Source organism: Schistocerca serialis, chromosome 4 (genome assembly GCF_023864345.2).
Source record: "Schistocerca serialis cubense isolate TAMUIC-IGC-003099 chromosome 4, iqSchSeri2.2, whole genome shotgun sequence".
NCBI classification, from domain to species: Eukaryota; Metazoa; Arthropoda; class Insecta; order Orthoptera; family Acrididae; genus Schistocerca; species Schistocerca serialis.
Window position 1 is genome coordinate 491756781 of NC_064641.1, and position 12541 is coordinate 491769321.

Sequence of the window (12541 nt, forward strand, 5' to 3'; positions counted from 1 at the left end):
AAGGTAGAATTATCTCGGATGTGTTCTTCAAATGTTCGAATGGACTTTAGTTTGTCAGTGATCTATTATTTCCTCTGCTTTCAAAATACTGCACAATAATATGCACATAATCCTGAAGTCTTATTTCCAATTAAAAACTGCTACCGATTAGTTTTCCCCGAAAAATGGAATAGACAGTGCCACTGTGGGGCCCGTATCATGGTCTACGTGGATTAATCCGGGGTTACGACAAACTGCCTCTAGTTTGTATTAACTATGCCTCCTGCTCACGGATGACACTTGATAGTGTGAGAGAGAAGAGAGTTAGAATGACTGTTTTTAACGCAATGTAATCAAGATCTTTACCAATATGCGCAAAAGCAAGTGCACTATCAAGATACTCGCCGAAAAGATGTAATTTTCTTAACTGCGTTAAACATTGACTACGGTTGTGGTAGGTGTAGAGCACACTCGATTTAACGCTCCTCACTGACGTTTATCTACATTTTGCGATAAATGAACACACGCACAACACGTCCTGCCACTTATTGAGATTACAGTATCGTAGAAGGGTGATTTTTCCACCGTGTACAAACTCTAGGGACTGATCGATGAGAGGATACGGAACAAAAAAAGGTCTAAGGAACTTATTCTAGAAATGCATGGTTTCCATGCTGGAAAAAATGTATTCAATCATACATTGTTACAGAGACTGCGATCTAATATACGCTGCACGATGCAGCCACAGTTACAGTATGTGTTTGAAATGGTCTCCACATGCCTCAACGCGTGCTTGTATGCGCCGTTAGATGTCCTGCATCACACGTTCACGCCGGCCATGCTGCATCCGAGCACTGTAAAAGACAGCATGAATACGCTGCTCCTGTTTCTCCACATCAGAAATTGGCTCTGCATAGATGATACTTGTGAGATGCCCCATAGCCAGAAATTGCACGGGCTGAGATCCCGTGAACGAGTAGGCCATGCAACTGGATCCTCCCGTCCGATTCATCGACCAGGGCAGACACGATTGAAATGCGTCCGGACGTTAACGCCGAAGTGGGGTGGAGCACCATCTTGTATCAGCCGCATAACCCTTCGAACAATCAGTGGCACTTCTTCTAGCAGCGGAGGCAGAGTCACCAGCAAGGAACGCGAATAGTTCCGGCCTGTTAGGCGACATGGAAGGAAGACTGGTCCCAAAATACGGTCGCCATTTATCCCGGCCGACACATTCTGGCTGCACCGATGCTGATGATTCGCTGTCACCATACCATGGGGGTTCTTCATACTATTCCACAGTTGACTGTTACGAAAGTTGAAGATACCACCCCACGTAAAGGTGACCCAATCTGTGAGTAGGATGGATGACACAAATACCGGAATCGTAGTTGCCTTGTGAAGAAACCAGTGACAAAACTGCTCCCGATTTGGAAAGTCTGTCGCTAGTAAGCCCTGCATGCCCTGTACTGGAAGGCTAACTGCCTGGTACTGACACGGCGGTTGCTTTCCACAGTGTTAATCACATTTTCCTCCAAGTCTGGTGTCCGAACATTTCGGGTACGTCCTTCATGATTTCCTGCTTCCTGAAACGACCCTGTGTCAGACAAACGTTGAAACACTTGCAAACAGTGTGCTGTGGCTGTTGTCGGAGGGGATAGGTCTACTGACTCAACACTGCTGCACTCCGCCCGTTGCCGTTTGCCTTTAACTAAACATCATGTCGGCAAACCTTCGAATCGAATGCGGAACCACTGTGTACAACGCTTTATCACATCCAGGGGGAAACCAAGCATACTGTAACAGTGGCTGCAAAGTACGGCGCATATTAGACTGCAGTCTCAGTAACGAAGTATAATTGAATAAATTATCTCTAGCATGGAAACCACGCATAAATTCATTAGACCTTTTTTTTTGTTACGTATCTCTCATCCATCAATCCCTAGCGTCTGTACACAATGGAAAAAATCGCACTGTATGACTCAAGCCAAGCAAGAGCTCCCATGCGATAGATAGTTTGTGTGTGTGTGTGTGTGTGTGAGAGATAGAGAGAGAGAGAGAGAGAGAGAGAGAGAGAGAGAGGGGGGGGGGGGTACTACACATCACATATTTTGGAACACGAATGGCGACTTGTAAGTAGGTATAAAAAAGTTGCCGTTCCGACCATGTTAAAAACCTACGTAATACCAACTTTTAAACAATTTTATTGAAAGAAAAACTTTTAACTACACAAATATTTTTTTTCCTTTCCTTAAGAGCTAAGGGAGCGAGGGTGCCCCGCTCCCCCGTTGCCCGCGAGTGTGGGCACCCTTGAAGCCAAGAGATTTGGTGTACATGACCTTGCGTTTTCGTTGTCGAATTGTACTTGCAGTGTGCGTCGCTGATCCGGATTCTCTGTCATGTCTCGTTTAAGTGCAGTTATTTAATTGCAGATTAGATTAGATTAATTATTCATTCCATAGACCCACAAAAGAGGGGATCCTTCTGGGTGTGGAACATGTCAGACACACACATTACAGAAATGTAATTAGAAAAACTTGAGCTTCATTAACTTTAATGATCCTCAGTCAATAAACAGTAAAAATATGGGCATGAATTAAAATTAAACTTCTAATATTTACAGGTTAATACTTACATCTGCTTTCATTAAATCAATCATTCACACAGCAGCTAGTTACTTGGCTATTACAACCAAGTACTGTCAAAAATTAAAGTAAATTATTCATTTCAATGATCCTCAATTAAGAACAGTCAAATTATGTACAAGATTTAAAATTAAACTTCCACTATTTAAAGACTTAAGACTTACATCTGCTTTCCATCCATCCATCATTCACTTGGCTGTTACAACCAAGTATTGTCAAAAATTAAAGTATAATTAATTTTCATTAAAGTGGTCTACTGCACTTGTTGAGAAATTCATGGATGGAATAGAAGGAGTTGGCCACCAAAAATTCTTTTAAATTATGTTTAAATTGTGCCTTGTCTGAAACTAAACTCTTAATGGTTGCTGGTAACGTATTGAAAATATGCGTTGCTGAATGCTGGACTACTTTCTGGGCAAGAGTAAGTGATTTTAAGTATTAATGCATATTATTCTTATTCCTAGTATTGATACTGTGTACTAAGCAGTTAGTTGCAGAGTGGCACGATGTCGCACAGGGTTGATCAAACTGCTTGTTTCACCATGCAGTTACACCAAATTGTTCATTGTGATAAATGTGTGTGTGTGTGTGTGTGTGTGTGTGTGTGTGTGTGTGTGATACATGTTTGAGGGGGGGGGGGACACGAATGTAAATGCAGGTAGATACCTTTTCTGTCTTATTTAATTTCTACATGCAGTGAACGATCTCAACACGTCTTCCTGAACTACACAATACTTATACCTCAATTGTTGGGGAGGAACTTCATGTGCCGATCTATTGCCAATGTTGTCGGCCTTTGTGGCAATTTCTTCTTTGTCCATCGCCTTTCGGGAATGGTCATTAGATTAAACCGAAACTTCCTTCTTAAATGCATGAGGCATGCAATTATGCTTTCCTTATCCACTTCTGTAGACTATTTAATTTTGAAATGTTGGATTTACATGTCAGGACTCATCACCTGACCAAAATGACCAGTTCTCCTTCTCCTGTTGATATTATTTACAATTTCTTCACGTTTCTGACTCTCCCGAGTATTTCGTAGTTTGTAACATAGTCCGAAAATGTCTGAATGTTTGTATGTAGCTCTGTATCTCAAAGGCGTGGAAGTGTTTCATTGGACTCGGTTATTCTTCATGCTTCTTCCCAGTACAAGATATGGCGTTAAAACACCCATAATTTAACTGTCGTTCGAATTAGCGTCGAGCAGAACTGAGAGTTGCCCGCCTTTGCAGGCGCTGACTTGTACAGTGTGTTTGGGAATTGATTACAGATTATTACAGCCAGCGAGCCAGGGCCGTATTTACACGCAGTTTATCAAGAGTGCAACGTAAATAATAACCCTTAAATTCTTCGTTAAAGGTTGTTCATTCTAATACACCTCTAAAATGCAATATTTGCTGTTAGTTATCTCAAAATTTCCCCAATTAAAGCCAAACCACAGTTTCAGTCCAAGGGTCTATAGCTCCCTAAATACGGAGCAGAATTTCGCAGCACACTCCACAGTTCTACGTCATACAATAAAATATCGTTAAGTGCTATTGTCCGATACACGAACGATGGCGGTTCGCGCAGGTCGAGAAATGGACGGGGATCGTATTGTTGCCATTTCCCAGCGACAGTTACGGTGTACGCATACATTTGCTTTGCGCTTGATGTAAGCTTGTATCCTGCAAATAACGCCTCACTTCAGAATGAAATTTCGTACCTTCAGTTACGACAGCAAAAGGAACCTGTGATCACTGAAGGTACTGTAGTTTACTTATTTAATGTTTACCATTAGATATCAGTTTAATTTTTCATAAAAGTTATCCTAAACCATATTCTGAAATAGTGTCTCGTTTCTCCACTAGGCAGTGCCACAAGTTCCCCCCAAAAATCGTAACACAACACACACACAAATGTAATACTTACTAATGTAAACCCACCCGATGATGGAGGTTTAAACCTTCGAAACGCGTCGTGGAAATAAAAAACGGTGACTGGTAACAGTGAAATTGTTGTTTCATTTAATGCAATGGACTAACTCTAAATATTGAAAAAACTCAGTTTATGCAATTTCATACACCTCAGCAGGAAAATGAAGTATGCCACTTAAACTGTGGTAATATACTATGCTGTGAATCATCTAGGTTCTTGGGCATCCTAATTTGTGCCAAGTTGAACTGGTCTGTGCATATCCTAGACGTACATAGAAAGGGCCGTGTGGCAACTTATACTCTGTATGTAATCACCCCCATTGGTGACCTGGACCTTGTCAAAGCTGCCTACTTTGGTTATTTTCATTCTGTTACGTCATATGGCACAATATTTTGTGGTAACCAGCCCTTAACACAAAAAAAGGGTATTTACTGCACAGAAGAGAGCTGTGAGAATCATGAGCGGTGTTCATCCAAGATATTCTTGCAGAAATCTGTTCCGAAAGTTACAAATATTAACAGTCACCTCTCAATACATTTTCTTTGATGATTTTTGTTTCTAATAACCAGTCTCTTTTAAAACTAATAGTGAATGTCGTGATCATGATACTACGTCAAAAAATGATTTACATAAGGATTTGAAACATTTAAGTATTGTGCAAAAAGCTGATAATTATTCTGCCACAAAAATTTTCAAATTTTTCTTCAGATGTTAAAGATCACATTAATGTTATCTAGTTTTGAACGTAAATTAAGAGAATACCTAATGGGAAATTCCTTCTATTCTCTTGATGAGTACCTGCCAATAAAGGTAAATTGTATTGCCATTGGTATTTATATTCATAAAACTTTGTTTTAATGTGCTTTGCTATAACTTAATTGTTTAAGTTGGAAAATGTACTATATTTTCTTTTTCAGTAACTGTTTTGTGTTACCTGAGCTATACTTTTGGTTTGTATTTTACTGTCAAGCTTACTCATCATTTTATGGTGCATTTTTGTCATTTTATATACATGTTTTATATCTGTGTTATGTAATCATGACTCATTCCACATCCTTGTGGTTATCACAATACGGATTAATGGAATTTGTAATAAATAAATAAACTATGACAACACTGAACATTTACAGTCTTCAGACACGAGAAAGCCTTCGCCGTGTAGGCCAAAGATAAATGCACTTAGGGGTGTGCTAACCCTAAGAGTATTATCGAACTCGCGTATCTCTCCCAGTTATTTCGTAAACCATCTTTTTTTTTTCCGAGTCGGACTGTGCCTATACCTGCGCCATTGGCATGAGCCTATCACATCATCCCTCATTATGGCCGGGGAAACATGGAATTTGCGCTATATGTATGGTGTAAAGGGTATAATTGCAGGTATTTCTAGTGATGACTGAGAACAGTGCACTGAACCACATTTCATCAGTATGTACTTCATTTGCAGACTAATAATCATAGCTAAACGAATGATATGTTTTTAGGTTGGTCACTACTTTCAAGGACGCGTGGCATAAACAAGCTATTAATATTTATTTTGTCGGGGCAGCAGGTCAGATTCTAAAGTGTGGGTGCGTGGACACAAAATGCATTTTCTGTACTGACAGGCATAGTCCACTTTGTAATGCAGTTTCGATCATGCAGAAAACATAAGGTAGTAAACCATGTGATGTGTTTGTGGGACGACTGTCAGAAGCAGAGAAAAACAAGTAAGGGTACATTATATGTCCTATGCCGCCAATGTTAGATTATCGAATACGGTGAACTAGGATTATTACTAAAATTGTATTATGGGGTATGTTATCTTTCTTTTTCAAACACTCAATTTTTTGACAGAATTTTGTAAATAAATGAACATAAAAACAAAACAACCCAGGATACGTTAATTATTCTAGTTCCATATGTGTTGAATCTCACACTTGACACGCTGTGAAAATTTCATGCCTCTACCATCAGTACTGTTTTAGAAAACAGGTCATTTATTGCCAAAAATGTAGTTCAGAGGTATTGAGGTCTAAAACTTTTTTTTATTACAAATTCTTATACAGACTTAACATTTTTGCGTCTTTCGTACACTAGAATTGGCGTGGCTCATAGTCTGTGTCTTCGTCAGTGTCACAATAGCCCAGTGCTTGCCTCCTCCTTTTCTTTCTTGCTTGTTTTGTCATTTCCTGAGCAGCTAACTCACGTACACGAAGCTCATCCAGTTCCCGCAGTCCTTTAGCTGTGTTCTGTCCACATCTTACCCCTAACATCTCCACATCTTGTCTTTCATAGTTCCCGCCAGTAAAAGTTATTACAGCATCAGACACTGCTAACTTTAGAGTCATAAGGCCAACAAATACATTTTTAGGCATCACACAACATTATTGAAGGACTCATTCACATTCTGGGTCTTCCCATGTAAACACTTCTTTAGTAGCTCAGGATTTTCCAAATCTCTGGAAATAGGTTTGATTGCCTCCATTACTGCCAAAGGAAAAAAAAATGTTTATGTGTAAATTCATGCCCGATGCCAGAAAATTCAGTTTGCCTATATTTACAGCAAGTGTTTGGTGGAGGTGGACACAAAGCATGACATAGCTTTTCATCAGTTGATATTTGATGAACACAGTTCTTTTCAACTTCTCTAAATTGTCACAGTTATCTCTAATAGCCTTCCCATAATATCCCTATAATTCATCAATTACTTTGTCTGTCAGTCTTCCAGCACATTTTATTAACCACCACAAAGACAGCAAGAGATAGTTTCAGAAAGAACTTGTGCAAGGATTTGCAGATCAGTAATAACGTTGCCCACAATATCATTACTTTTACCACTGCCGAGAGATATTCAGGGAAAAGAAGCAAATAGGCTACTGTTGGAAAGGTCGGGCCTACGTCGTACAAAGGTCAGGCTACCATTACTACAAAATGTCTCACATACATTTTAAAGCAAAATATGCATTTTACGTGGTCTAAGCATTTGAAATCAATCCTTTAATCACTTGTATAGTATTGCACAATGCAGGAACATGTTTAAAAAATGAAATCATTTTTTACCCTGAAGGCCTAAACTGCAATTATTGACCACACACAGAATGACACATGATTTCAAAGTGAGATGTGGAAACTACAGTGAGACAAATGCACAGGCAATTTAATGGGAGTATGCCACTGTGCACTTCTGTTTCTTTGACATTTCAATAATTGTTCATTTTTATGACATCCAAAAGGTACAATAGCATCCCTTGCTTATTTCCTTATTGCACACGTTTATAGGCTAACGGAGCACACGTATGTCAAGCGTCTTGTAAACGGTAACATTAAAAATGTCGTGCATACGAGTTGAAAGCTGAAAATGTGACGAACAAGAAACAGCACCACTAAGCGAACAAGCATTGGTTTCGGAATTCCAGCTTCATTTGCTATCGATACAAATATAGTAGATGTGGAATTAAAAGGATAACGAAAGCGTGTTTTTCACATAACTTCTTGGTTGTTCGAAATACGTGCATCGAAAAAAAAAAACAACAACAACAAGGTACATTAACGAGGCCAAATGTATCGTATTACTAGAGCAAATACGCATGTAGCAACAGAAAAACGTTAGAAATTGCCTTCTTGACACGATATTATTCCTGTAAGCACTGTAATTTTTAGTATTTAAAACAGTTGTTGCTTGCACACGCCAGAGATGATGAGCAATAAACAAACGTAAACAGTAGTCTGCTAAAGTTTAGTGCTACTTAAAACGGCGGCAGGCCCCGCCCACTCTGGCTTCAACACAAAGTACAGTGGAAGTCTATAAGTCTATAGTTGACACTATAGATATCGATCGCCCTTCTTTTTTTTTTTTATACCTCGATAGTTATCACGTCCTGCAGGTTGAGAATCGATGGCGTACATCATTTGTCGCCAGTGTGTGTGTGTCAAAAAATTGTTTGGCTTGCTGTGTTCACCCAAGGAGAAAGCAGGATATGGTTCAACATGCATACACAACACTAAAACAGAATGGGCCACTGCAAACAGGAGACAGACTATACGATAAGCTACCTAATAACTTTAAAACAATAAAAGACACTTCACAATTAAAAAAAAAACTGTTCATAAATATTTATTGCTAGTGTTATAGTATAGATGCATATCTTGAAACATAAAAATTTATTCCTCAATATTAAAAAAAGAATGAATGAATCGTTAAGCAAAAGTTTTATGTAAAAAATACTGGTTGAATTACTGGTGTTAATATCATGTGTTTTCAATTGTAATAATATTAAGCCTTAATCAGTGTAAATATTCATGTATGATTTAAAAATTTGTATTGTAAATCACAGTAATTTGTCCAATATGTTGTAATCCTTGTACAACAAATAATTAAAAAGACCAATAAAAATGAAATGAAATGAATTGAAATTAAACAACGTTAGTCAACAATATGGAGCCGCTAAATCGCATTAATAACAGAACACTGCAGACCAGAATGGAACAGAATCACAGTGTACCAGTATATACAAATAGAAGTCTTGAGCCGATATGTTTATCGGAAAAAAATTATTTCCTACGGTAGAATTACAACAAACATTCGAAAATAAATACCGGTGAAATTTTATGTGGGTGTTGTGTTACCTCAAATATTTTGAAACGATTTTGAATGCATAATCATTAACAGCATTATTATGTTAATTTAGAAACTGGTAAGGGCTTATCGCACGACCCCTTCCCCTTTCTCCCAAATCCCTTGTCACCCGAATTACAGAACTGTTCAGCTGTGGGGCCCTTGACAGCGGAGAGTCTGCCTGTGTGTGGCAGGTGGATATAATACTGGTGACTTTTTGTGCTCCTTGAATTGTTTGCACACACATTTATCCGTAAATATGAACATTATAATAGTTGCCTTTCTTTGGGTTAGAACTACGATTGATGTTTTGATTAGTAAGTTAAATTTGCCACTTCAGTTTAAGTTATCAAATATATCCTCGTACCTATTCGACGGAATAGTCGCCGGTCAACAAGAATTGTGAATCATACTGCCCCCATGGAAACGAGAAGGCCAGGTATCCGTGTTTTTCCCTTCTGGACTAATAAGTTTTATCGGTGAGGAAGGGTTTCCGCAGCAGGGAAAAGGTGCACGTGTTGTTTTTCAACGTTATCAGATAATTCTTTATGTTCTACGGTGATGTTTGTTGGGTAGGTTGTAACACGCACCTTAATACCGTTTCATCCCATTGCATTTACTAGCAACACAAAGAATTACTCGCTTTATTATTACAAATTTCATATGCTGTACCTGTATCGTCCACTTACTCTGCCCGCCGGAGTGACAGAATTCAGGCTGTAAAATGTTAACTCTAACGGCTGGAAATTCCATTATTGAAATGGGCATAATTCTATGCCTGTACACAACTAAACCATTAAAGGTACGCTAATGCTTAGTATTTCAGTTTTCTGAAATGATGAAGCAGTTCGGAAAGGTTTTGGGCAGTTTTGTCAGCGAATCACTTTTCCTTCAGTGAGAAATTCGGAAAATACTGTGTACCAGGAAGAGACACGTTGTGCAAGGTATGTCCTTTTCGCATTGTTGTGCCACAGGAAGAAAAACATACTCATGGGATGGCATACTTCATGTCCACGTAACAGTATGACTTACAGTATTTCTGTGAATTTCATATGATAGGATGCTATACCTCTTATTTGTTGATTGGACAGTTTTGACAATTTAATGATTATTACCGATAATACAAGTACTCTGCTGGTAGCTTAGTCTCCTATATATCTTCTTAAGGCACAGTGTCTATTTCAGCATCCGTTTGAAGGCTCATTCGTCATATACTCACAACCAAGAGTTGCAGCTAGCATTATGGATGGCCTACAGGGTTGTTTGATCATTTCTTTGTTGATAAATTATCTGTTACAATGGCGGGTCTCTCTCTCTCTCTCTCTCTCTCTCTCTCTCAGAACTTTTATAGACTGAGAAAAGTTACACAGCTGTTCATTTTATGTTATTTTTCAGGGGAGCTACACATTCAAAGATAGTGCTATATAATGGCCAAGGTGAAAAACTGGCAGAATGCGGTGGGCCAGGGGTCAACCACTGGGTGAGTGTATGAGTTGTTTTATACAAACCTAAAATTTCTTCTCCTGCATTTAATAAATTGAAAGGAGAAAGAACATTCTGATTCTCAAGATAGTCGTTTTTCTTTCCTTGGTCCTGTATCGCTACATACTTTCTCTAGTTGTGCTTATCCATCATCACAAAAAGAAAATGTTCATGTTTTCAAATGTCTCCTTTTCATACATCCTGTATGATAATTTTTGTCGTATGACTGGAGTAGTGTTGTTCATCATTCAACACTTTTTATTGTTCATTACAGTTATGTTGTAACAACTTCAGCCTTCATCTTTATAAAAAAGAAGTGGATATAAGATGAAAGCTCAGCTAAGACATTTTCTACTAAGATGATAAAAGCATTTAATTCACAGAGGTATAGAAGGGATGGCTATTACTTATGTTTCAGAGATACAACTCCCAGCACAGGCAATAGAAACACTCACAAATAATTAAATAATAGCACACTCCCTAAGTTCATTTCAGGAAAGAAAAAAACCAAATAGTTGAGGGAGATATGGGAGTGAATTGGGTTTGGGAGGGGTAAGATGGGCTTAGAACACAAGTTTAAGAGAAATTTATTTATTTACTTAGTCATATGATGTATTTAAGTTGATACATGTTGCAACATTACATATAGGCCTTGACATTTTGATTATACAATAACAGCTTTCTGCAACTTAGTGCATTTATAGCACAGATTTCAGCATAGTACATATATGATATTCTACAGTGTATTCAGCTCTTTATCACAGTACATGAATATTTTCCCTTACATTTAAAATTATGTACATACATTTTTATTGATTTTTGAATTGACTGATGGTTACTTCCTATCAATTTTTTTAGTTTTCTTTGCAGTACTTAGTAAACTCACTTGCACAATGAAATGGATTTTTCCTTAGTATATATCTGTGTTCTTAAAGATGTTAATTTTATTTATTGTGCTGATACTGTTTGGAAGTCAGCTGATTAGGTACATCCTCATATATGTTACACTTCTCTCATAGCAACTTGTCCTGTGTTGGATTGCTCTCAGGTCCCAACAGTTTCTCATTCCATGTTGATGCAGCTCTTCATTATTCTTAAAATATCTAATGTTTTCCTTAGTGTGTGTCAGTATTTTATGTATATAAGTATTTGTTACTGTTAAAATGTCTAGCCGTTTAAATTTTGGTCTGGTGCTTTTTTGTTGTTTCGCATTTGTTATAATGTGTATAGCACTTTTAAGTATGATGAGTATCGTCTTCATATGTAGTGAGCTTCACCATAGTTCTGTTCGAAATAACAATATTGATTCAAAGTGTGCAAAGTAAAATATTTTGAGAATTCTGCAATACTTACAGTTATTGGCTGACTTCTGTAGTGCATAGCAGCTGGAATTTAATTTACTGTTTATGCTATTGGTGTGCTCTGTGCATGTTTATTTATTATCAACATGGAGACACGCAAATTTAGACATGGTACTTGTTCAAGTTTGTATCCCTCGATTTTTAATACTAACTTATTATCTTGTGGTCAATTGTTTTAAAGCTCATAATGTTTGTCGTTTTGTAACTTATTATCAGTTTATTATTTCTAAACCAGTTTTCTAGTTTGCATAATATACTTTCTGCTTTGTATGTAACTTTGTCTAGATGAATTCCCATACTGAAATGTTTTTATCATCCACAAATAGTATTCATTTTTATTAAGTTTCCTCCAGTAGCTCATTATTATATATATCAAGAACAGCAGTGGCCTAAGACACTGTGGCATGCCTTTCTGGATCATCCCCGTGTCTCGAGTGGTATTTATTTCTCTCCTCATCTGTTATTTTTACTTTTTGGTATCTGTTCACTAAGTAGGGTTTTATAAGATTGAATGAATTGCCTCTCACCCCACAGAATTTTAATTTTTCAAGGAGAATGTTGTG

General features: G+C 37.8%; 1 protein-coding gene across 4 annotated transcripts in view; it reads left to right on the plus strand.

The window, feature by feature from the left end:
• Positions 1–12541, plus strand: part of LOC126475210 (N-acetyl-D-glucosamine kinase) — a 185853-nt gene that overhangs the window by 111215 nt on the left and 62097 nt on the right. Inside the window, exons 1-2 of one of the 4 annotated variants that reach the window (XM_050102869.1) lie at positions 9286–9388; positions 10531–10615. Coding sequence is in view for 2 of the 4 variants with exons in the window: in XM_050102868.1 (XP_049958825.1) it covers positions 9697–9707; positions 10531–10615 (96 nt within the window). In the remaining 2 variants the exon portion in view is untranslated. Of the gene's footprint in view, positions 1–9285; positions 9389–9681; positions 9708–10530; positions 10616–12541 lie in introns of those variants that run through there. The other 3 variants (XM_050102870.1, XM_050102868.1, XM_050102866.1) reach the window with 3 other exon arrangements.